The sequence below is a fragment of the Corvus brachyrhynchos genome, unplaced genomic scaffold (genome assembly GCF_000691975.1).
Source record: "Corvus brachyrhynchos isolate BGI_N302 unplaced genomic scaffold, ASM69197v1 scaffold4, whole genome shotgun sequence".
Lineage (NCBI taxonomy): Eukaryota > Metazoa > Chordata > Aves > Passeriformes > Corvidae > Corvus > Corvus brachyrhynchos.
In genome coordinates this window covers 117,927-143,247 of record NW_008237878.1, presented here as the reverse complement: position 1 = coordinate 143,247, position 25,321 = coordinate 117,927, and the positions used below count along the sequence as shown (strand labels likewise).

Below are 25,321 nucleotides of genomic sequence, written 5' to 3'. Positions count from 1 at the left end.
AAGCGTTTAGAACAGTTTTCATGAGAAGCACTAAAAGTTGGAGGTCCACAGCTGATGCCCAGGCTGCTCTGCATCAGTCACTGGGGGGTAAAGATATTTAAATTAAGAGCTGTGGCAGTCTTGCTAGCTGAGTAATAAATCAGGGCTGAGAAACTCCATGAAGCTGAATCTTAATGCCTTGGCTTGGAGTTGCAGGGTGGGGTGGTGAAGCTGATGGAATGGTGGGATGTTTCTAAACAGAATGTGCCTGCCCTTAGTTACGCTGCCACAAAGAATATAAATACTGCTGCATACGCAGCTGAAGTGCTGAAAATGGCTTTTTGTTGGTGTTGATTTCCTTGGTTCCTGTCTCCGCTTAATGTCAGCTGTTGGTGCTTTGCCTCCCCTTGGTAGCAGCAGCAGGTAGGGGAGAGATCCAAAGCTTTGCCTTCCATTCCTGTGCTTAGTGCTTCAGTCCTGACACTGTGACACCAACCTGTAGGAAATTACAGTGCTTGAGCACTTTCAAGGACCTGCTAGAAATATTTCATTATCTGAGGAATTTTGTGGAATACCCAGCAGGTGATTATAAACCCTTGGAATGTGGCTGTCTCCACAAAGCACTCCAGCCAAACAGCATTTTGAGGTGACTCTGGAGTTGAAACCTCCACCAACACTTTCTTCTTTTCAGATTTGGGTTTGGTGCCTGCAGCCCTCAGGCACTGTGTTCCTGGCACTGGAGGATCCCCTGCCCAAGCTGCCCACGCGTGGGTGCTCATGATTCATTCAGTACCATTAACAAAGCCAGTGCTTGCCTGGTGGCCCCAGTGCCGGTGTGTCCTAGGGAGGCCCAAAAGCTGTTCTAGTGATGAAAAAAGCATGTCAAAGCACAGGCAGGGGCCCTGCCATGAGTATTCTGGCTCAGGTGTAAGGCCAGAGATGGAGCCTCAGAAGGGTTTCCTTCAGAACAGGATTTGGAAGTTTGATCAAGTTTCCTAAGAAGGTGATTTGCAGAACTACCCTGCCTGTCAGTGTCTTTCATGTCTTTTACCCCTCTGGTAGCTTCTGCTTGCTAATTTGACAGAAGGGTACTTTATTAATTTAAATTAAATAAATAAAAAATAGACAGTGGTTAGGTGGAAGAGTTTTGGCTAAAAAGACACTGAAGCTCACCTCCCTCCTCTATGTGACCCATTCAACATGTAATGTACTCCAAAACTCCAGATTTCCTGCCTTGATGCACCTAGGAGTTTATCCCTCAGGGTCTTTCTCTTTTTGTAAGGACTCTTTAATACTTATTAAGACAAAATGTCCAGTGGAAGCTTCCTCTCCAATTAGGATATTCGTTGTTTCTCTTCCATGTGGATTCTCTGAAGTCTCATAAGGGGTTTTGTTCAGCCTTTAATTCAATTAAGAAATCAAGCAAGAGATGTAAATCTTTTTTTGGCCTCATTGGTTTCAGTGCTCATGACTACAGCTGTAAAGAACATCTCTTGCACGGTACAGCTGAGCAGCTTAGGGAGGGAGTGTTTTTCCAGGCTAAGATTTCAAGTGCTGCTGGAAGCTTGTGGATGATTTTGTCCCTTTGGAGCAAGGGGTAGAGGAAAGGCTGCAGTGACTTGTCAGTGATGGTGTGGCTCAGTTTAAACCTGTTTGTGAAGCAGCAGAAACCTCTTCTTTGATAGAAACCCACTTTCCAGCTCGGTGACTTCTATCAAAGGTCATTAACGGGTGTGAATTAGACTCAGAACAGCTGGTGGATGGTGAGTGATACCAGGGGACAGGACACACAGTGGTGACTGTCACGCCAGCTGCTCCTGCACATGTCCTTTGGTGCTTGCTGGGGAACAACCTGCCTGCTCAGGAACACAAGGTCGGGCACCGATGCCTCGTAGTCCTCACATTTAAAAAGTGACATCTTGTGTTTCACTTCTTGTGTCCATGTGCTCTCTTGCCTTGTCTCCAGGTGCCTCAGCTGCCAGCCCAGTGTCCTCTGTCCCAGCTCTCCTGCAGGATGGGATGGCTTCTGCTAAAATGCTTTTCTGTGTTGCCATGGTCTTTGTTGCAGAATGAGTGACAAATTCAGCATGATACAAAACTTTCCTTATTAAAGAGAAAGTTGGAGTCAAAACTCCCTGTTTTATCTTGGTGCCTTGAGTTCTGGTTTTTATTAAATCTTGGAAACTTATAAAGCATTTGTGTGTGTGTGTGTGTGTGTGTGCATGTATATATAGATATATATACACACATCTGTTGTGTTTATCTTCAAAATATGCATTTTTATGGCATTTGTATGGGAGAAGATCTTAGTCCCATCTTTTTTTTTTTTTTCATAAACTTTTCTAGTTTAATTTCCTGTGGATTTTAGTACTAGCTTTAGCTTACATTCCCTTAAACACAGAATTAAATACTAGGATTTTTACACACTCTCTCTCTCTCTCTGTTTTCAGACAAAACCAGGAGTTATAAGCAGAGTTTTTAGGGACTTGCTCTGGCTGGCTGGGCACTGGAAACACAAGTGAAGCCAAAGCCAAACCAAAGCCACATTACAGTGCATGCCCTGAGGCAGACAGACCCTTGCTCTGCCCTGCTGCAGCTGTATATTTAGCCTATATGCCCTTTCCAATAACAGCCAGGAGAAGATGCCTGGAGAGGAATGCGAGTCATCATTTCCCTGAATGCCATCCCGGGATCAAGTGCTGCTTGAGCCAGAAACGCTGCCTTGGTAACTCTGCCTTCTTTAAAATTGTCTCCCCCCCCCCCCCCCCCTTTTTTTTTTTTTTAAGCATTTGTGTTCATGACCCCACTGGATCCTTGAGAAAACCCATTTTGTTTGGGTTAGTTTGGCTTCTGGTCCTTTTATTAGAGGGAAGCGTGGGCTCTTGTTCCCCATCTCCCTAGTGCCCCAGTGCATCCCACTTCGTTCTCCTCCAGCTTCCTTCAGGAAGGATCCATTTTATACCCTTGATTCCCATCACTTTTCTCTGCCAGCTTTCCCTTGAGGTGGGGCCAGCTCACAGGATGCAAGAGGTGTGGGGTGGCACTGATGAAGCTGTCCCCTGCTTTGGCTTGTTGGTGGATGTTTATATCCTAATTTTTCCTGGCTGCTGGCAGCAAACAAATGGCAGTTCTACTTGGCTGCAACGTTTGTAATTACAGGGGGGGAAAAAAGATCTCTGAGGCCTTCTAAATACTTGGGAAGATAATATCTGAGTTTCCTTTCAACTGAATGCACTTGAAGATACGATCTGAGTTGGCTGTCTGGGAATAACAAAGTGGAGGAAGGGATTGATTGTGGTTGCTGAAACTTTCATCAAAGAGTCAGGAGCAGTTGCCTAGCCAAAATCTGCAGCTGCCGCCCACTGCCACAGGTCAGGCACAGCGGATGCTCCAGACATGGCTCAAGCAAAGGGGAAGGAGCACATAGAGCCTGCAAGGGGCCAGTCCAGCAGGGTGGATGAGCAGGAGGATATCCAGATAGTCTTCCAGCAAATCTGTCAGGTCAGTGTGGAAGTGTGTAGTTGAGAGGCACTTGTGGGTACCATACTCATCCCTCATGCTTCTCTCCCCAGGGCTGCAGGAGGCTGGGGAAGGTGCTGCCTCCAGAACAAGTCTTGCCACAGCAGAGGGAAATGTGCTCTGCAGGGGGGAAAAAACATGTTCCATGTCCAGCTGCCAAAAGGGATCTGGTGTCCTTTGCGCTTCTGCTGCTGCTCTGCAGTGCCCCTTGCACGTACCTCAGCAGAAGTGCCCTGGCTGTGGGGGTTTTTGGGACTGCCAGGCTGCTTCCTCTCCTGCACAGCACTTGCTGAAGTGCTTACCAGAGCATATCCTCAGTGCTTACCTCTTCCAGGAAAAGAAGTATTTTTGGGAATGGGGTACCCAGCTGGGGAGGGCAGTGTAGTATCTCAGCTTCTGGACAAACAGATGCAGTACAGGGGCAGAAAGGAAAATTAGGCTCTTTGCTTCTTTTCTCACTATCACAGAGTGGTAATGAAGGTAGCAGAAAGCTTCCTCTCAGCTACAGGAAAGTTAAATACCTCGGTGCTTGCTCTAGCACAATAAAAACCACCGTGAGGTGTCGATGGCTGTGACCACTTCCCGCACAAGCGTCACGAAGCTGCCTGTGGCCTCTGGGACTTGAAAGCAACAAGCTGGTGACAGTTTGCAGCCAAGTTCCCCATCAGCAGGAGGGTGCTGCTTGTTTCCCTGCCCAGCACGCATTTTTAGCGCTGCTGTTTTGGGTTTGTTTGAGTTTGGTTTTTTTCCCCTAGATTGTTTCTCAGCATTAGGGTTTCCTGTTACTGATACCAGATGTGCTGGAGACAAGCAGTGCAGAAATACAAGAAGGGATAAGGCTGAAAAAAACCAGCTCTTTTTGTGCATATGTCCTTTGGGCTGGGTGTCACTTCTGGGCACCTTCACCATGTTTAATGTGGTGACAATACATGTGAGCACAGCATGTTGAAATGAAGTTTTATGGTGAAGAATCGAGTACAGCTTGGTTGGTGCCTCCTGAGCTGATGGTGTCTGGGGTGACCAGCTATTGATGGCTGTGAGGGGAGAGAGTGGAAGGGCCTCCCGGGGCCTCAGGAGCACTGATCTGGGGCTCCCCACCCAGGCACGTCTCTCATGGTCCGATTTCTGATCATGAGCTACTGCTGTTTTGGTTTTGGTGAAAACGTGGCTTTGAGCAGGCAGCTGTGAGTGCAGCGATAAACCAGACACTGCATGAGCTTGTCTTCCAGTCTCCGTGTAAGGCCACCATCCCTAGGGATGCCTGGTTAGTGTTGTGCAGGACAGGATGCCATCACTCCGAGCACTGTGGAGTGGGGAGCTATGTCTGGTGGTGAATCTTCTGTCCTCTGCCTGGCCTGTTCCCTCATGGCAGCTGCCTGCCCTGGGTCTGTGTGGGACCAGGGTGTCTCTGTGCAGTTGCTCTGCTGTATGTCCCTCTCTGTAACTCATCCTGTGTGCAGCAGCCTCTGGAGCTTGGGTCATCTGTGAATGTACGTGGCTGAAGCCACTGAGGTTGGAAATAACCCCCAGAGGCATTTGCTGTGCTTCCCATAGCCTATAACATAGTCTGTTGGAAGGGCTGCTGCCTTTGTTTCAGGGTATGTCCAGAGCAGGACAGGCACAGAAACTTTCCTGAATTTCACGCTCCAGGGTGTTCTTTGTACATGTTACATGCCAGAGTGCAGGCTGGCATGCTCTTGGGCTTGAGGACACTGTTAGTTCATAATTTGGTGATGGGCTGCTGTGCCCAGACACACTGCCCCGAGCAGTTTGTCCTTCATGCCCCCCTTCCCGGACTCCTTCAGCACAGCGCAGACGTGCACGGAGCACCAGCCGCCTCTGCCTGGGCCATGCCGCCAGGCTGGCACCGGGGGTGCCTGCTGTCGTGTTCTGGAGCGGGGAGCACGTCCGGCAGAGTTTCCTTTAATGAGGATATTGGTAAATAAGCAATCAGGTAAGTGGGATTCCTCCTAACTCCTAAATACCTTCTTAAGCAGAGTCAAGAATTGCACAGCAGTTACTTGAGCTTTCTGCACGCTCGGCTCAGTGGCATTAATATGCTGGTGGTGATTAATTACCAGCTTTCCCTTGAGGTGGGGCCAGCTCACAGGATGCAAGAGGTGTGGGGTGGCACTGATGAAGCTGTCCCCTGCTTTGGCTTGTTGGTGGATGTTTATATCCTAATTTTTCCTGGCTGCTGGCAGCAAACAAATGGCAGTTCTACTTGGCTGCAACGTTTGTAATTACAGGGGGGGAAAAAAGATCTCTGAGGCCTTCTAAATACTTGGGAAGATAATATCTGAGTTTCCTTTCAACTGAATGCACTTGAAGATACGATCTGAGTTGGCTGTCTGGGAATAACAAAGTGGAGGAAGGGATTGATTGTGGTTGCTGAAACTTTCATCAAAGAGTCAGGAGCAGTTGCCTAGCCAAAATCTGCAGCTGCCGCCCACTGCCACAGGTCAGGCACAGCGGATGCTCCAGACATGGCTCAAGCAAAGGGGAAGGAGCACATAGAGCCTGCAAGGGGCCAGTCCAGCAGGGTGGATGAGCAGGAGGATATCCAGATAGTCTTCCAGCAAATCTGTCAGGTCAGTGTGGAAGTGTGTAGTTGAGAGGCACTTGTGGGTACCATACTCATCCCTCATGCTTCTCTCCCCAGGACTGCAGGAGGCTGGGGAAGGTGCTGCCTCCAGAACAAGTCTTGCCACAGCAGAGGGAAATGTGCTCTGCAGGGGGGAAAAAACATGTTCCATGTCCAGCTGCCAAAAGGGATCTGGTGTCCTTTGCGCTTCTGCTGCTGCTCTGCAGTGCCCCTTGCACGTACCTCAGCAGAAGTGCCCTGGCTGTGGGGGTTTTTGGGACTGCCAGGCTGCTTCCTCTCCTGCACAGCACTTGCTGAAGTGCTTACCAGAGCATATCCTCAGTGCTTACCTCTTCCAGGAAAAGAAGTATTTTTGGGAATGGGGTACCCAGCTGGGGAGGGCAGTGTAGTATCTCAGCTTCTGGACAAACAGATGCAGTACAGGGGCAGAAAGGAAAATTAGGCTCTTTGCTTCTTTTCTCACTATCACAGAGTGGTAATGAAGGTAGCAGAAAGCTTCCTCTCAGCTACAGGAAAGTTAAATACCTCGGTGCTTGCTCTAGCACAATAAAAACCACCGTGAGGTGTCGATGGCTGTGACCACTTCCCGCACAAGCGTCACGAAGCTGCCTGTGGCCTCTGGGACTTGAAAGCAACAAGCTGGTGACAGTTTGCAGCCAAGTTCCCCATCAGCAGGAGGGTGCTGCTTGTTTCCCTGCCCAGCACGCATTTTTAGCGCTGCTGTTTTGGGTTTGTTTGAGTTTGGTTTTTTTCCCCTAGATTGTTTCTCAGCATTAGGGTTTCCTGTTACTGATACCAGATGTGCTGGAGACAAGCAGTGCAGAAATACAAGAAGGGATAAGGCTGAAAAAAACCAGCTCTTTTTGTGCATATGTCCTTTGGGCTGGGTGTCACTTCTGGGCACCTTCACCATGTTTAATGTGGTGACAATACATGTGAGCACAGCATGTTGAAATGAAGTTTTATGGTGAAGAATCGAGTACAGCTTGGTTGGTGCCTCCTGAGCTGATGGTGTCTGGGGTGACCAGCTATTGATGGCTGTGAGGGGAGAGAGTGGAAGGGCCTCCCGGGGCCTCAGGAGCGCTGATCTGGGGCTCCCCACCCAGGCACGTCTCTCATGGTCCGATTTCTGATCATGAGCTACTGCTGTTTTGGTTTTGGTGAAAACGTGGCTTTGAGCAGGCAGCTGTGAGTGCAGCGATAAACCAGACACTGCATGAGCTTGTCTTCCAGTCTCCGTGTAAGGCCACCATCCCTAGGGATGCCTGGTTAGTGTTGTGCAGGACAGGATGCCATCACTCCGAGCACTGTGGAGTGGGGAGCTATGTCTGGTGGTGAATCTTCTGTCCTCTGCCTGGCCTGTTCCCTCATGGCAGCTGCCTGCCCTGGGTCTGTGTGGGACCAGGGTGTCTCTGTGCAGTTGCTCTGCTGTATGTCCCTCTCTGTAACTCATCCTGTGTGCAGCAGCCTCTGGAGCTTGGGTCATCTGTGAATGTACGTGGCTGAAGCCACTGAGGTTGGAAATAACCCCCAGAGGCATTTGCTGTGCTTCCCATAGCCTATAACGTAGTCTGTTGGAAGGGCTGCTGCCTTTGTTTCAGGGTATGTCCAGAGCAGGACAGGCACAGAAACTTTCCTGAATTTCACGCTCCAGGGTGTTCTTTGTACATGTTACATGCCAGAGTGCAGGCTGGCATGCTCTTGGGCTTGAGGACACTGTTAGTTCATAATTTGGTGATGGGCTGCTGTGCCCAGACACACTGCCCCGAGCAGTTTGTCCTTCATGCCCCCCTTCCCGGACTCCTTCAGCACAGCGCAGACGTGCACGGAGCACCAGCCGCCTCTGCCTGGGCCATGCCGCCAGGCTGGCACCGGGGGTGCCTGCTGTCGTGTTCTGGAGCGGGGAGCACGTCCGGCAGAGCGCCTTTTTTTTCTTGACTCGCAGGCGCGCGATAGCTGACAGGACTTGCCCAGAGATGCTCCTGTGCAAACACGCACGGGAGATCTTTGCAGAGACAATAGCTCTGCTCTGCAAAGGTGCACCGACTCTTTTTATCTGAGTTTGCTTCCTTAGAGAAAGGCCACTTATTTAATGCTTCCTTTAATGAGGATATTGGTAAATAAGCAATCAGGTAAGTGTGATTCCTCCTAACTCCTAAATACCTTCTTAAGCAGAGTCAAGAATTGCACAGCAGTTACTTGAGCTTTCTGCACGCTCGGCTCAGTGGCATTAATATGCTGGTGGTGATTAATTACCGCAGGCCAGTGATGTGATTGTGTGCTTGAGCAATTGGATTAGATGCAGCTGGACAGAGACTTCACTTTCACTGGTTCTTGCCGAAGTGGTGCCGTAATCAGCCACAGAGGAAGAGTCGTTTCTAGGACAGCCACCCTCCTCTGGCTGAGATGCTTCCCCTGGCCCCACACTTCTGTGTCTGTAATGGGCAGAAGGAAAGGTCTCAGGGAAAATGCATGGCTGGGAGCAGCTATTTTGTCCTGTCCCATCTTCTGCCTGCACTGTTCAGCATTCCTGGATAATGAAGGTACGGCATGTCCTTACCATGTCAGTGGGTCTCGTAGCTGCACGGAGAAGGAGCAAGTTGCAGCATTGCCTTGACAAGTCAGCATCGTATCAGGTGCAGCATCATAACTTCACCAAGCAGGCCCAGTTCCGTAGCTCTGCGAGGGGGTTTGGCACTGGAGATCAGGAATCAACCTTGGCACATGCAGCAAGCACTAGGACTGAAGCAGATGTTGATACTGACTTTGATGTTTCATCCAACACTCTGAAGGCTTGAACTTGAGACCAAAAGAGCTCTCACAGAAGCAGGAGAATAAAGAGAAAGTCGGTTCTTTCAGAAGATCAGACAGAACGAAACATCCTGAAATTCAGGACTAACCTGAACCTTTGTGTTTGTTCTGTGAAACTGGGCAGTGCAGATCCTGCTGGAAGGAGGAGCATGGTGCCATGTAGAGAAGCTGGGGTGGTCCAGCCTTCCCTCATAACTGGGAAGTGCTGTCTAAGTGAGTCAACTCCATGGCCTGATGCTTCCCAGAGATCAGCAGAAAACCGCCTGCAGAATTCCATCTGTGTTTGGGTTTTGGCCCTGTTTTGAACTTGGGGGAAACTGTGAAGCGTTGAGGTTTTTGCTCCCGGAGAGCTCCAGCTCTGTGCCACTCACCGGTCATGGACAATGACCCAGAACATTGGCTTTTTCCAAATACAGCTGGGATGATTTCTCAGTTGAGTCAGGGTTGTACCCATGGTAGTGCCGTGTGAGGTGTGGGCTCTTGAACCAGGCAGAGGCACCAGGCAGGTCCCCAGTGCTTGTTCCAGCCTTGCTGCAGGTAACATGCACTCTTCTGCAGCTGCATCCAGACCCACAGTGCTGGTGGCTAGTGGACTTGCAGAGCAGCACTACTGGCTTTAGGCAGGGGATCTCCTGTCTCAAAAAGTATTCCACCTGGCAGTGATAGTCCATGTGGACCTCAGCACTGCAGGGCAGTGCCTTGTACAGCTTTGCTGATAGCTGGAACCACCCTGCTTTTCCTCCTTCACACACTGTGAGAGGCTGGCAGTGTTTCAGCTTCTGTCCATTGTGTGGTGAGGTGGAGCTGTGTTAAGAGATTTTTTTTTTTGGTGGCGCAAGTTTGTTCTCAGCTCTTCTGTTTGTTCTTTGTTATCAGCTACTGAATTCCTCCTATACCTCCTGTGTGCTTCACTTCTATATGCTGTGCCTGTTCTTCTGCAGTTTCCCTAAAATGAAACTCTGAATTTGCAACCTGCAGGTAGGTGTCACACGAGCACATAATGGCCAGTTGCTGGGCTGAGTGGCACGTATTGGGCAGTGTTTGTTGCCTGCTTTGATAAGTGTTTCTGAAATAGGTGATGACTTCATCTTCCTCTCCTGCTCACCACAGATATCAAGAACCAGCTCCTTTCTACCCAAATGCTCCTCTCCATCCAGCAAAAACTCCCCAGGCTGGATCATGTCATTTGGCTGAGCAACACAGAGCTGCACCACACTCATGCATGAGCTCCACTGCAGCGTAACAGGGCAGGGACTGACCTGAAGCGCCTCTCCAGGTGTTTCTACAGCCTCGTGCAGTTGTACACTGTGTGTCTGGCTGTGTCCTCTGCTCAGGGGTGGATGCTCACTGCAGTGGTGAAAGGCAGCCACATTTCCCTGATAGCACTTGACCCCACAGCAGCCACAGGGCTGCTGCCACATTCCTCCCCCAGCTACAAGTCTCTGATCCTGCCTGTGCTTGCCATACGCATCAGGACTTTCCAACGAGCAGGTTTTAGGAGAATAGCTCATGGACAAGGCGTCATCACTGCAGTGGCTTTGCCCTCCCTGTTGTTTCATCTGGTATCTTCCCCTCCCAGTCAGCTCAGGCAGCTGGAAGCACAAGACCATCAGGGAGTGGGCTTTTTTGTGGTGCTGACCTTCTCACCAGCCATCCTCCCATCTGTCTTGTGGTTCCCAGCAATGTTATCCTGGCTCTGCTGTCTCTTCTGCCTTTCACTTGAGACAAGTTCTCCACAGAACAGTGGTCAGATCAGGTATCTGCCTCGTGGATCCTGTAGCCAGAGGTTATTGCATTCAGCTCCTAATTCCTACTACCCACAGCCCTCTGTGCTGGCTGCAGCTGTGCCCTGGGCCCGTTATCTTGGGGTGGGAAGTGTCAGCCCTTCTCTGTGTGGGGTTTATTGTGAAAGGGCCACCGAGGGATGCGAATGTGCAGGTCCTTACACGCTGCCTCAGCTTCTCTAGAGCTCAGGCTTTAGGGAGAGCAACCAAACCTTATCTCTCCTGTTATTCCTAGAGCCTGCTGTGGTAGCCTTGGGCTTGGGTGCCTGCATGGGCAGACCCTCTGCCTGCTTCTGCAAGCCTCTGGTGGGCAATACACCCTCCTGGCAACAGCACAGCGGACAGCTGAGCCCTGCTGTGCTGCTCCAGGAGCTCTGCAAGGGCAAGAAGAAGTGGGATTTCCCTTCCCACATGGACTGGCTCCAGGGTCTCTTGGGACAGCCTGATGTGCATCACATGGTGCAGATGGGACAGGCTAAAATAAATCGTACTGGGAGCCAGTGGTCAGGAGCTGTGCTGGCTTGCTCTGGGAATTTGGAGCCACTTGTCTCAGCCTGGGAAAAAGGAGTTGGCTCAAGGCATGAGGGAACCCAATCTTGTGTGCTCCTGGCACTGAACAACACTTACTTGGTCTGTGTGTCTGTCCTGCCATCCTGTGTAACCCACCATTCCACTTGTTACTGCAGATTAGTTACCAGGGTCTGTGCTGGCTGCAAACCCACTCTGGGATGCCAGAGTGGGCAGTACAGCTGCCCCAGGATCCCAAATGGCTCTGTCCTGTTCCACAAATCCGCTGGTCTCCTGCAAGTAGTCTGTGAAGAGGAACATGGTGGCACAGACCTGTGGGTCTGTGCCATGTCTGAATGCAGTCTGGAGGGAGAAGTAGCTGGGGAAGCAAAGGAAGTGATGGGCAAAGGAACAAAGGAGAGAAATTGAGATCCAGGGAAGCAGGGAGGTGAGAATGGTGGGGAGGTGAAAGAACAAAACAATGAAGTGAGGGAGAGCTGGAGATGTGTCTTGGCAGAGTATGAGGACAGGTGAGCTGTGCAAGCAGGAGAGAGCTGGCTGGCAGCATGAACACTGTGTGTGCATAGCTCCTTCCAGTCTGATTTGTGGCTGCATGTTGCAGGCTCCCAGATGAAGTCTGAGCACACTAATACAAAAAGCTGGACCTGAGAGGAGACCTGGCTTGAAAACCAGGCTCATGGATCAGAGGAGCAGAAGCATCTGTCATGCATGAAGCCATTAGGATGGCAGCTTTGGACTTCCAAAGGTTCCTTGGTGTCTTTCCTACTGGGTAACTGGCATTTAAATCCATTGATGTTCCAGCCTGGCTTCAGCTCGCCTTGAAAGGTCAACTATTAGTGCTGTGCTCAGTCTCAGCTTTGGTTGTATCTCCCCTGTCTCCCTACCCGTGGCTGTCTCAGGATGCTGTGTCTCCAGAGCAGCAGAAACATGGCTGTGTGCATGGAAAAGCAGGAGGATCTTGTTTCTTTGGAGATGCTGTATGTCAGAAGAGGAGCTGAGAAGCTCTCGTGCTCTTTAATGGTTGTAACTTGCAGCTAAATCGAAAGCTGAGGCACAGAGAGTTGCATGGCCAGTAGCCCTCTGCCTGTTGCAAGGTCACTGTGAGGTGACTGGCTGGCTTGGGTATCTTAATTAATGTGCTGATTGGATTTCCTATGTCTAACCAGGTTCCCAGGACTCCTAGGATGAGGCTGCTGTGAAGAACTGGTGGATCCCCTGCCTGTGCTGTGGTGCCTGCAGATTCCCTGTGATCCCCTTTCCAGCTGGAGCGCCGTTGCCAAGGCCGCTGGGAAGAATGACTGTTGGATGCCTACTGCAGCCCCCTGTCCTGGGGAGGACTTGGCTCCCCGTGCTGCTGCTGGCAGCCTCTGCTCACTGCCACTGGCCCAGCGAGCCGGCAGAAGTGGTTCGGGACTGGGAAAACCAGCTGGAGGCCTCCATGCACTCGGTGCTCTCAGACCTCCGGGAGACTGTGCCGGCTGTGGTGGGCATACCCGACAGCTCTGCCGTGGTGGGACGCTACTTCCGAGTCTCCATCCCCACGGATTTAATTGCTTCCAATGGAGAAGTTGTGCAGGTGAGGACCATTCCCTGAGGATTGTTTTTGGTTATATTCATGCAGGATCGAGCGAGTCACCCCACGAATGGGCTGGGTCATGAGGGTGGCTGGGAAGCAGCCTTACAGTTTTGTAGCACTACGGGAGAAGGATTTTTGTAAAGAATTAGTCTCACCTCCTTGCAAAGTTCCTCTCTTCTGTAACAGAGGAGGCTTCTCAGGGATGACTAATTGGGTTTGTTGGCTGTATTTAAACTGTGAGATGCTCTGGCCCTGGAATGATGGGCAGGCACATTCATGAGGAGATGTTGCCGTGGGATCCGGGGAGCCACGGATTCCCTGGGACTGCTGCTCAGGCTCAGGGAGTTTGCTTCACTGTGGTAACAAAACATTGCCAGACAAACAGACCCTGTCCTGCCAGCAGGGCTCTGGGCTGCCTGTGACACTGTCTCTCCTGAGTCCCCTTGGGAAAGATGGTAGCCTTTCCCCTTATCTGACTTACCCTCACACCACTGGCACTACAAGGACTTGAAAACTGGGTTTTGGAACCAGTCCTGAGTGCAGGAAAGGGTTAGAATAGCCCAGAGAAGGGTAGGGACATGGCCAAACACAGGTGTGATCATTGTTAGTCCTTTCCTGGAAGGGTTTGCTTGGATCACGTGGAATTCAGAAAATTCTGTTCTTAAAAAACAGAATTGCCTTTCAATCTCAGGATTTCTTTTCAAAGAGCATTATAAAGCATTATAAAAAGACAGGCTTCTGGTGTGTCTCAGAAGATCAGAGGGAGATGGAGAGCAAGTCAGGAGCAGATCTGACATCTCGGTTTCTCCTTGAAGGCAGGTTTGGTTTAGCTCTGTGTACAGTCACACAGTTATCCCAATCCTGCTACGTGATCCCGCTGGCTCCAGCAAGGGGGCTGGACCACGATGTGGGTAGAATATCTGGGGCGGGGGGGGAGCCCCTGGCCAGAGGAGTTGGGGAAGGGGCCAGGCTGGTCTTGGTGACTCTGAGCTGATCACAGCTGAGGTCCCTGCCCGGCCTCAGCCATAGCCTGTGCTCAGAGCACAGGGCACCTGTGGAGCACTGGGCTCCCAGAGCCCAGGTGGATGTGGTGAGCCCCAGATGTCGTGTTACAGAAATGATAACTTTGGCTTGGGAGTTTGCACCCGAGTGTCTTGTTCTGGTGGTGTTTAATAGCTGCTTTGATGGCAAGGATAACTGTCAGTACTTATATAGCACCACGGCTTCCTCTGTCGTCTTTTCCTGGCACAAAAGTCATCTGTGATAGCTCCAGTAGCTGCAGGAAAATACTGATTGATTATTCCCATCCCACCTGATGGCTTCAAATTATACCTCTGCCATGTAGGTGTGAGGTGTGTTGACCAACACCAACACGCCTGGAGAGCCTGGAATGGACTGGGCCGCAGCCGGACCCAGCAGCTGCTGGTTGTGTGTAGTTCAGCAAACTCTGGGAGTGATTTTCATGCTCATCCCTGGGTTTACCCGAGTGCATGTTGCATCTGTTCACCTTGAAATTGATTTTGAAAGTGCAGCAGGCTCTTAACTTTGCTGCTGCTGTCTCTGGAAGGGCTCTCCTTGCTGAGCACAGCTGACCTTTGCTATGGGGATTTGATTCCTGGCTAGTGAGAACTGCGTAGGCAATTTTGGGTGCTAGGGTGCATTTTTGTTTTACTGGTATATTTCAGGGCAAATTGCTCTGGTCTTTTTCTCAGGCTGCCTGGCATATCTCAGATGGAGCAGTAAAAGCATAATACTTCTGGATCTTGCTCTCTCGTGTACTTAAACTCTGCTAAGAAAGAATAAGGGTTGTGCCTTCTGAGATGGGACAGAGTTCGCAATGAGATACGGTTGCCTGTATTTTTTCCACTTAAATTTCAAAGAAATTGTCTACAATTTTTTATTTTTAAAAAAAATGCTGACAGTTGCTGTCCCCAGACTCCCAGGAGCTTCCCACTGGAGTCTGGAGAAAGTGCGATTGCTTCATTTCTAGATGATTCCCACTGAATATTTCTAGGATTGTGGTGGGGATCGCCTTGAAGCTCCTTCTCAGATCCTCTCCCTGCTTGTTAGCAGATTCCAGCCAGCTGTAGACAAAATACTTTTCTCTGCAAACTCGGTTGTGGGATGGAAACAACGCCAGGCATGTGCAGTGTGTCGGAGGAGTGCCCCGCAGGCATGCACTCCTGCACAGTCAGGTATGTGCTCCTGGGAGCAGTCCCCAGCCTTTCCCTCCCACCCCCAAAGCTGCTGAACAACAGGTGAGATTTTATGGCTAAGGACAAAAGCAAGTTTATTTGAATGTGCTCAAGCTGCAGAGAAAAGAAGTAAAAAACTACCGCGTGCCTTAATTTCAGAGTCTGTTTCCACTTTGCTCGGAGCCAGCTGCCTGCAAGGCATTGTTGTGGCCGTGGTAAAGCCCTTCCCCCATGCCTTGTGTTCCTGAGCAAGTGCCTTGGCCAGGCAGTATGATGTCCTCTGAAGAGCAGCTGGAGCTTGCAGGTATTCCAGCTGTTGGATTTGGCAGCAGGTCAGTCCAGATGCTGTCCTCTAGCTTCCTCACTACAGCAGGGCTTCTGGCTGCAAGACTGCTCTCCTGCTGCCTGGAGGTGGCTGGAAATTAAAACTCTTTGCTGTGCCGTCCTAAAAGGCACCTTGCAGCCCTTTCTGCCATGTTTGACACCAAAACATTGGTATTTTTACAAGGTTTGGGTTAAAACACCCCATTTCCCTGTATCATACACCCCCCTTGCCATATAGACAATGTGAGGCCAGGTTGCCCCTGGCTCCCACTGGCTCCTGGCAGATGCTGGCTGGGTCAGAGTAAAGGTGGGCATTGGTGCTGGTAGCCTCACCAGTTGTCATCTCCTTACCCCATTTCCACTGAGGACTGTGTGGAATCTGACCTGTCGCCTCTCAGCTGTGTCCTGTCGAAGAACAGATCATGCTCCGGTCAAAGACCAGTTGGATTTCCTGTTCCTGCTACTTCTGTTTGAAGCTGCTCCAGAATTTGGCTGCTCTGATTAAAAATGCAGCTTCTAACCTAAATTTAGAGATGGCTAGAAATATTTATATGTGCTGCCCTTTAGCCTAAATCAATTCTACCTTCATAATATTTACTTCCCTTATGTATTTATAGGTGACAGGCATATTCCCCATCTTGATTTTATTAGGTTAAACAAGCCAACCTCTTTAGTCTTTCTCATAAAATAAGCTTTCTTTCCTTCCCCTCAGCTTTGCAGCTGTCTTCTGCACCTCCTCCAACTTAAGTTTATTTTTCTTATGTTTGCATGACCACAGCATTACAAAACATTCCAAATGAAATTTTACAAGAACCTTTTATAAAAGCATCAAAACTTCCTTTTCTCTTCTATAAATAACCTTGTTTGATATATCCTGTGATCATTTGCTTTTCCATGTCTGCTTTGCTTAGGACATCTTCCTATCAGCTGAAATATCCAGATCTGTAGTTTTTGCTGCTTCCAGTTGTTGAGTCCCAGAAGAGGACATAAGGTGAGGGGCATGATTTGGGGTGGTGGCTGTTGCCAAACATGGCTCTCCACTCATCCCATCAGCCAAGATACCATATCCCCACAAGGATACAACACCCACAAGGAACTGAGCCCTTGCACAGTCTGATATCCTAAGTGCATATGCCCACAATACATACAGACACTATTAAATAACTTTTGTTTAAAGGTGGATCTATAAAGCATTCTGGAAGGAGAGAAACTCCTGGTGTGTGCTGCTTCCCAAGGCACATCCCTGCCAGAGCAGGAGATTTGCTGTGTCTTCCTTGAAGGTCATGTAAAGCTGCTGACCTGCCTTGAGTCCTGGCAGTGTTCTGTGTGGGATAGATCCCACAGAGCAGATCTGCATGGGTTTGTAGCCAATACTAAGGAGCTCAGGTGAGCATTCCTGGCTGTGTCTTAGCCCTTGATTGTTTTTAGGTTTGAAGTGCACCGTTTCACCTGGGCTTTGTTGGGAAGACAGGTAAAACACGTAGCAGAGGCCCTGAGAAGCTGTCTCTGTAAGCAAACATAGCTGGTGGGAAAGTGATTAGAACAACGGGATTCACTCAGACGAATTACACAGTGTGGTTATGGAGTGGGTTTGGAGGTTATCAGAGACTGGATATCCATGTGGGGGAAAAGGAGACTTGCTTTCATACAATCTCAGAGAGTTGTTTAGGTTGGAAAATACCTTCTAGATTATCGAGCCCAGCCATTAACCCAGCACTGCCAAGTCCACCACTAAACTTTCCACACAGGAGGCTGGGTTTCCAATGGTCGTTCTATTTGCCATCTGCTGAAGTAGCTTTTATTGAACAGCTTTGCTCTCATCAGATGTCAGGGACCTTGATTTATAAACAGGACCCACACAGATTGGGTTGCAGGAGTCCTGACATGGGTATCTACTGTCAGGGCTGTGCTGCTCACCTCAATCCTGCTCCAGCCCTGAAGCCAAGGGCTGGATGTTGGCAGCCAGCCTGCAGTGCCAGGACATACTTGCTTTCAGGGAAGAAAAACACAAAATACTGATTTTTTTTTTTTTTCCTCTTGCAATGATCTTTATTTCAAAGCATTTTAACTGAATGTGAGATTTATTAAAGTGGCATTTCTCAAAGGACGAAGAGAAGCAAAGAGTGCTCCTGAGGGGCTGTGTCATCAAGTTGGGTATCTTAAAAGGCTCTCTGTGTTAAAGCATTTGAGCTTCACCTCCTCCCTGGGGTCCCCGGTTTTCTTGGTCTAACTGGGAGGTGCAGCAACAGCCACTAGTTACAGGGGAGCACATGGGGATAAATGGCAGTGCCTGGAACAGGTCCGGGCAAAGGAGGACTTGGGCAGGACTTTGCTTGGTTGCCACGCTGCAATCTGAGCGATAAGATGAGCTGATAAGATTCCTTTGGGGAGGCCGAGGGGGACGCTTATCTTTTTCCTGCAGCGAGACCGAGTCAGAGAATTTGACATTTTCAGTGCACGCTTAGTAACAAGCTCTGAATTTGGACGAGTGGAAAATGTGACTCGATCTAATTATAAACTGGCGTTTCAGATGGGCTGGGAAGTTCCTTGTTTTGTCCTGCTCTTACAGGTTGTTGCTCTGAGCATTGAGGGAGACAGAGGAATGTGACGGTAATGAGCGTCCTTCGAAGGAGCAGACCTGAGACTGCAAGATCCGGTCTCCCTTTCCTTGCCATGCTCTTGAAAGCCAGCTTTCCAGCAATCTGCTGATGGCAGAAATAAATTGCCAGGGCTGTGCGGTGGCAGCACTAAACCCCCAGCACTTGGCATCCCCGCTCTGTGGTATTTTTGCTTCCCTTTGGCCTTTTGCTTATAAAAAGTCGCGCTGAAAGAAGAGCCCGACCAAACTTTTTTTTTTTAAGCTGTTTGAGGTTTTTCCTGCCCCGTGCTTGCCCCCCGGACAAGGGATAAAGCGGGGTGTGGGCAGCCCATGCTGACCCCAGCCCTGGCGCAGGCGGGCTGCACCTTCCCGCTCCAACAATAAGGCTAAACAAATCCTTCCAAGCTGCTTGCATGGACCGATGAAAGGAGGATTTCTTGGGACACTCAATGTTTTGTAGTGACCTCCCAGTGAAACAGCTGTTGTGTTCCCTTGCCCAGGCAGAGTGGGACGCTGAATGGTGTCCTTATAGCCAACACAGAGGCGCATCTGGAAAAAAAGCCGTCATGGCAGGAGTATGCGAGGGTGGCATGAGCTGGGCGTAGCCACTCAGCCGGCGCTGTTGCGGAGCCATTTTACTGATGGTAAGCTGGTCAGACAAAGCCCAGCTCGTGGGGAAGGCAGGCTGAGTCCACAGCACCGCCCTACACCCACATCTGCAGAGGAGGGGGGCTGCTTTCTGTGCGTGAGGCTTCACTCGCCCCTTGAATGGCTGGAAAATGCAGATCAGCAGCAGACACATCAACTTCTCATTCAGGTTTTCGTGAGCACATAAAAGCAGAGCAGCTACTTCAAGTAGCTTGGCTACCTGGTCCTTCAGAGGCTGAAGTTTGAACTTGAAGATGAGGGCCAGGATCAGTGATGTGGCCTCTGCAAGCCTTATTCCCCCTTAGCTCAGCTTTCTGGGCTGGGTTTGATTTGTTTTTCTAAAGCAACAGCTTCAGTGCATGGAGACATACAGGAAGAGCTTTTCAGCGCTTTGGCTGGGACCAGCCAAAATGTGGGGTTAGTTCAGCCATCCTGACCTACCACTGCACAAAGGAAGCACCAATTACCGGCTGTTCTCGTGTAGCTTTTGGTCTCTGAACAGAGGTGGGGAGCTCCTGCTGGTAATGAAGGCTTGGGTCACCAAGGCTGACGTACTTCTGAGGGCCAGTGGAGTCTCTGGGCTGTATTTAGACTTCCAGGGGCAGAGTCATCTGCATGAAATGTCCTGGAGCAGCTTGGTTTTGTCCGTGAGTTCCTGGGCCTTTTGTGCAAGGCACACAGCAGCCCGAGGAGCAGTGTCTGCTGCGGATACCCAAAAGCCCTGGCATGTATTGCAGTCCCCTCCAGAGGGAAATGTGTGTGTTGCAAGTCCTCCCTGCTCACTGTGCCAAGTGCAACTTTCCTTTCTCCAGCTTGAGCTTTCCCATAGCACAGCACTGTAGCTGTGCCCAGTGAGCAGGTGGCTCTGAGAGGTGCCCATCCTCCTTGCACCACTGTTTTCTGTGCCTTTTGTTTCTAGGCATGGCCTGTCTGATGTCGTATTTTGCAGTTCTGTTGTGTTTGAGGAAAAGAGGTGGGGAGTAAGATTGGAGGCTCCTTCACACAACCACTCCTGGGTGCACACAGGCCAACCTCCCTGGCAGGGCTGTTCCTTGGGGCCAGAGGCTCACAGCTTCGTAGAATCACAGGATACTCAGAGTTGGAAGGACCATCAAGGACCACAAGGACCATCAAGTCCAAGCCCTGGCCCACCACAGGACGACATGAAAAATCGCCATGTGTCTGAGAGCATTGTCCAAACACTTGAACTCTGGCAGGCTCTGGCAGCTGTTGTGGGCTGAAGGCTGTCCAGCTCCTGCCTTGCACCATCACATTCCCTGATGCAGTGCAGCAGCCTCTGCTGCTGTGGGACCTGCCTGGGGCTGTGGTGCCTGGACAGCTTGGTCTGCAGGCACTGGTGCAGCCTTTGTGCCAGGTGAGAAGGGGAATGCACCTGATGGATCCACAGGCAGAGCCTGCCTCCCAAAACAAGGACTCTGTCCTCTGACCTGGAGCCTGCAGGCTCCATGCCCATCACTTCTCCTGACTCGAGTCTGGCTGTGCCAGCACCATGGATCATTGCAGTGCCCACAGTTCCAGCAGCACTGGGGTGAATCTGAAACCAGTGTCCCTCCCCCTGCTTGTGTGGGACAAGGCAATGGGAATCTGCCTGCCCATGGGTCTGATTCGGGGCTGAGGCTGGCTGTTGCTCCTGCTGCCAACACTGCCCATGCTGCAGCATTAGCAGGGGGTTTAAGGTGAAGCTTGGGCTTAGGCAAACAGCTTAGGCTTGACTCTTTCTCTGCAGTTATATTTGCATTTGAATTGCATTTGAATTTCCATTTTCTTCCCCTGCCTGCTGGTTAATTGCTTGCAGAAGCCTGAGCCTGCAGACTTGGTGTGACACTGGCTGGGTCAGTCGGTTGGGCACGGCTCAGCTCACCTTCTGGAGGGCTCAGCTGGGGTATTCCTCATTGCTGGCCATGTGTGTTGGGGTGATGCTGAAGGAGTCTGGCTACAGTAAATTGTCATCAGTAATTATACCCCAGATAAAACCCTTGGCACAGGTCTGTCTCTCAGCAGCAGCTGGACACAGGGAGGGGAATGGGGCACTGGGAGATCTGGCAGAGCTGCAGGACTGTCCATGCTGACTCTGCCCAAAAGCAGTCAGGGGGTTTTAGGACTGATTTGAAAGGAGCCGACTCCCAGCTGCTGCTGCCCGTGTGAAGGTCTGGCAGCACAGACAGGGGAGATCCCATCGGATGCTTCCAGGACTGGGAAGATTTCATAGTGGTGTGCCATAGTGGAGACCTGTGGCAGGATCCTATGGTACCTGTCTCCTGTTAAAGGGCTCGCTGCCTGCTTCTTGGGGGATTCATCAGGAGGAGGAGGAGGACTAAATACCTGGAGGATTAAAGGGCACTCTTGTAGGCAAGAATGCAGTTTTTGCCTGAATTCCCTCGAGGCAGCAGTTTTGCTCACTGCTCCTTTGCTTATCTTTGTCTTGTTGGCTACAGGGCTTTAAGATCCAAGTTTAAAAAAACAAGTCAAACTGAGCTATCTTCTTTCATGAGCTGACTGCTCTTGGCTGGCCTAAAAATAACAGGCCGTGTCTATCTGAAAGGGTTTTGTGAACAAGGTCTTCAAAACCAGCCCGACCACTGTATGTACTTTAAATCACAATTGTGGCTTATTTTTTAATGGTCTTCAATACACTGCTAGGCTTGTGTAATCTTTAGCCAATAAGCATTCATTTACAATTATCTCAAATAATGGGAAAACAAAGACAGCCTTTTTTTTTTTAAACTTGGGCAACGGAAGAGTTATGTTGAAACCAGACCCCTTAAGGGAAGTGGCAGGGCTTAAGGCTGATACTTATTGCATACATGGAAAACTGGGGAATTTTTAACATGAAAACTAGAGATCCCAAATCATTAACTATGTGTAGCCTTAACAAATACCCTTTGAAGCAATATTTGAAGGAAACGTTGCTAGAACAGAGTCCAGGTCTCCCTGCTCCCAGTTTTGTACCACCACAAACACAGCAGTGGCGATGAACAGGACAGAGCCACGCCAAGGGCTCCATTGGTCAGCGTTTGTTTAGGAACAGATATTTTTATCCATCCTCATAACAGCTTTATTTATCTACTCGAATCTTTCTGGGCTCTTCCTTTGGGTGATTTCTGCTATCAGGTCAGTTGTTGTGTTTAAAGCAGTGCAGAGACATCAAATGCTTGTGACTTGTTGCCTTCCCAAAGATTTCCCAGGGGAGGCACAGGCATCTTCATGGGCTTCATAGAAGTAATCCACAAATTTGATTTTCTTAATAATCTCTTGCAGAGCCTTTAGAAACAGTCCACATCTCCTTGCAGGCTGAATACAGCTGAACTAACTCAGCTCTTTTTAAACCAAGTTTAAGTGGGTTTATAAATGTTTTGCAACTGTCGCATCCCTGCTAGAAAAAGTCATCCCAGTCAGTGATTGCTTGGCCTGTTTTTGTTTTTCAGGAGAGCCTAGTTTTTGGTGTGAATCTATCTGGCTGCAGTTTCCTTTTCTAGCACAAGCCCTACATGTAAACTGTAGGTTAAAAATGGTTTTCCAAGCAGGAATATTCAGACTGGCCTGTGCCTCCCTTGCCGTCATTTCTGCATGCGGGGTCAGTCACCTTTCTGAAGTGAGTTTGGCTGTCAAAAGTAGGAGCAGACATGATTGAAGGAAGAATCACCTGGTGACATGAGACTGGGTAAAGTACTGCTGCTTGTAGGTCTCCTCCTCAAGTCATGCCAGTGCCCAGGGAGCAGGCAGCAGCAGCAGCAAACCCCGACTCTTAGGAAAGCTGTGTGGAGTGTGATCCCATAATTAAGGGCTTTTGCAGAGTGCACAGAGGGGGAAGATTTGTTCCAAATGTAGCCTAAAATTACACATTCAGAGTGAATTTAACCACTCACTATTAAAGTTTTTATCTTCTTGATTGTGTAAGCCTCAATAAGGCTGTGGCTTTGTCTGGGCTCCCTATGTTTCTGTTCCTTATGTGTGCCCAGTCCAGCCCTTCCATCTCCACAGGAGGCAGGTTAGTGGCTAATTTTGACACGAGAGGATAAAGAATGGAACCATCCAGCTCCTGCTACTGGAAGTGCTGGATTGTACTGGGCACTGTCCTGGCTTCTGAGTTTTTAGAGGGTGTGATGAAATGACACTTTTTTAAAGGAAGACGGGCAAGTCAGTGCTTCTGGCTGGGCAGAAGCAGACCCTGCCTTAGTTCTCTCTTGGCAGAAGAAATGCCAAGGAAGGACAATTCGGTCCTTTGTTCCTGCAGGAGCAAGGCTTGGCTCCTTGTGCCCAGCTCAGGTGAAGAGCTGCCTTTCCTTTGGGATGTCTGGGCTAAAAGCAGCTCCTGTTCTTGCAGTGGAGGAGGAGCAAACGCAGCCACAGCCCTGCCAAGGCCCTCTACCCTCTGCCAGATACATGGGTACACAGCAAGGCCCGGGGGAAGGATGCTCACATGTTGGTGCATGGTGCCATATATTGAGGTACAGGGCCCTTGGGACAGCTTCCTCCAGCTGTTGTAAGCAGGAATCTGAATTCCCTGCTCTGGGATATTGCTGGTGAGGAGTTAACTAAAGCTGTGCTGAGAGGTTTAAACTCTGCTCTATAAGCTGTACCCAGCGTGTGTCTCATGATGTGCTCTCCAGCTTGTCCAGGCTGGCTGGAACTGGGGCTGGTCCTTCACAGAGGAGAGGAATGAGGGTGTTGCCTGTGTGATCGTGGCTGAAACCCTCAGCAGCTCTTGCACAAAAGCTTTTTTGTGCTGCTCTTGCCAAAAGATTTTTGGGTCCTCCGTTATCCTGGCAGAGCTGTGCCATCCAGACCCTTCGGCATGCTGAAACCCACAGTGTGGGGGTGAGCCCCAAGGTGCTGCCTGAATCCTGCCCGCAGCCAGGGAGTGGGAGAGGCACCCAGGACTCAGCGTGCCCAGCCCTGCAGCACCAGGCATCACTCCTTGTCCATCCAGGGGCTTTCCCCAGCAGGACCTGCAGTCTGGCTAGTCCAGCCCCAGCTGTGCACCTGCTGCTGCATGCAGTAATGCTTCTGCCAGGCAGGTTTCCTTGCGGAGCTCCTCTCCCAGCTTTGCATTTGGGTAAATGATGAAATATGCGTAAGCTTTACAGAACTGCAGAGAACCAAAGCACCCTTTCAGGAGGAGAGCTAGAGCCTGGCTCTGTGTTGGACTGCAGTGAGCCCAGAGCCTTGACCAGGCTGCTGAATGTGTCTCCATGGGCCCCAAAGCATCCTGTTGCTCTGAGCGTCAGGGGGAGATGCCTCGTGGAGTTCTGGAAAGCCCAGCCAGGGCACTTGCCAAACGCCTCCGGGCCTGGGAGGTGGTGAAGCTCAGGTTACTCACTCTGGAGTACCTACAGCCCCGGGAAATGTCACAGCCCAGCGAGCTGGCAGCCCCAGCCCTTCCACCGTGCAGCCCGAGCGGCTCCGCTGTGCCGCATGATCCGCGAGCGCTGTAGTGCGGACGGATGTCAGCTGCCGGGAACTGGGGGGCTTGGGGGTTTGCACCCACCCTCAGCTGCAACCCAGGGCAGGAGGCAGGAGGCCCAGGGCTGAAAAGAGGTAGTAAGGAGTGTGTTGGAGGCCTGACGTGCCTGTGCTCTGAGACAAAGCCTTTGCTTGCAGCAGCAAGTTATTATGTGAAAGTGAAATCCTTCATTTTAAGCTAAGCCTGAGGATAAACCCAGGCTGGCACACCATCCTGTGTGATGTCTAGCAATTCCCCAGCCCATGTGCCACATCCTGGCGTGCCCACACTGGCCATTACGTTGGGTCTGCTCCCCTCCTTCATCCCCGGCTGCTGTTCCTCTGGCAGAGCAGGACAACACTGTGTAGCTCTCGGGATTTTCCAGATTTCCTGCTGCTTGTTGAGAGCAGGTGTGCTCCAGCCAGGCCAGGGACTCAGAACCATAGTTGGCCAACTTTCAGCCCCTCTGGGTCATCCTGGCTCTGGGGACAGTGGGACAAGCTGAAAGTTAGTGGAGAAAATACATGTTCTGAGCTGCTGGAGCAGTGGGCTTGATATGTGTAGGGTGGGCAGGGTGTGATGGGGTGAGGAAAGGAGCGAGATGGCCAAGCTGGGAGAGGAAGGAGTGGGAAGAGGGCAGTTGTTGGATCGGCTCTGCTGTACAGCATAACTTCGCCCTCAGCTTTGTCACTGTCCCCATGACGTAAACTCGCTGTCTGCCCTCAGAGAAAATGAACCACTTGTGCTTGGTAGTTGCACAGCAAGTGTTGGAGCACTTGCAGGCGAGGGGGCCTTGTGGGACTTTATGACCTCTTGTGGCTCCTTAAGCCGTTTGGGTCCAGTGCACCCTGCAGACCTCATCCTTGCCAACATGCGGAGGAGGAGGCAAAGGCTGCCGTGCTCTGGTCAGGATGTTCCTTCCCCAGTTGTTACACTTCAGATATTTTTCTTTAATCCTTGAAATTAGGTGTTACTGCTTCTAGAACATGTCCTAATGCTGTACTTCCTAAAGCATCTTTTTTTTTTTTGTTTGGTAGATCTCTGAAGCTGGGAAGGACTCCTTGCCTTCTTGGTTGCACTGGAACACGGAGAGCAGCTCCCTGGAAGGGCTGCCCCTTGACACGGACAAGGGTGTCCACTACATCTCGGTGACTACTCTGCAGCCCTTCCCGAATGGGAGCTACGTCCCACAGACCACAAATGTCTTCTCCGTTGAGGTCCACCAAGAAGACCACAACGAGCCTCAGTCAGTGCGAGTGGCTGTCCAAGATACAAGTGACACAGCGCCC

The 25,321-nt window shown here is 50.4% G+C and overlaps 2 protein-coding genes across 5 annotated transcripts in view; both read left to right on the top strand.

The window, feature by feature from the left end:
* DAG1 (dystroglycan 1) overlaps positions 1-25,321 on the top strand; it is a 32,352-nt gene that overhangs the window by 3,692 nt on the left and 3,339 nt on the right. The window contains exons 2-4 of one of the 4 annotated variants that reach the window (XM_017732331.1): positions 2,430-2,704; positions 12,393-12,802; positions 25,070-25,321. In XM_017732331.1, the coding sequence (XP_017587820.1) occupies positions 12,521-12,802; positions 25,070-25,321 (534 nt within the window). In that variant the 5' untranslated portion in view covers positions 2,430-2,704; positions 12,393-12,520. Of the gene's footprint in view, positions 1-2,429; positions 2,705-9,790; positions 9,893-11,971; positions 11,996-12,392; positions 12,803-25,069 lie in introns of those variants that run through there. The other 3 variants (XM_017732332.1, XM_017732333.1, XM_017732334.1) reach the window with 3 other exon arrangements.
* Positions 19,856-25,321, top strand: part of NICN1 (nicolin 1) — a 13,930-nt gene continuing 8,464 nt past the window's right edge. The window contains exon 1 of the mRNA XM_008632141.2: positions 19,856-19,895. The gene's annotated coding sequence lies outside the window, so the exon portion shown is untranslated. The remainder of the gene's footprint in view (positions 19,896-25,321) is intronic.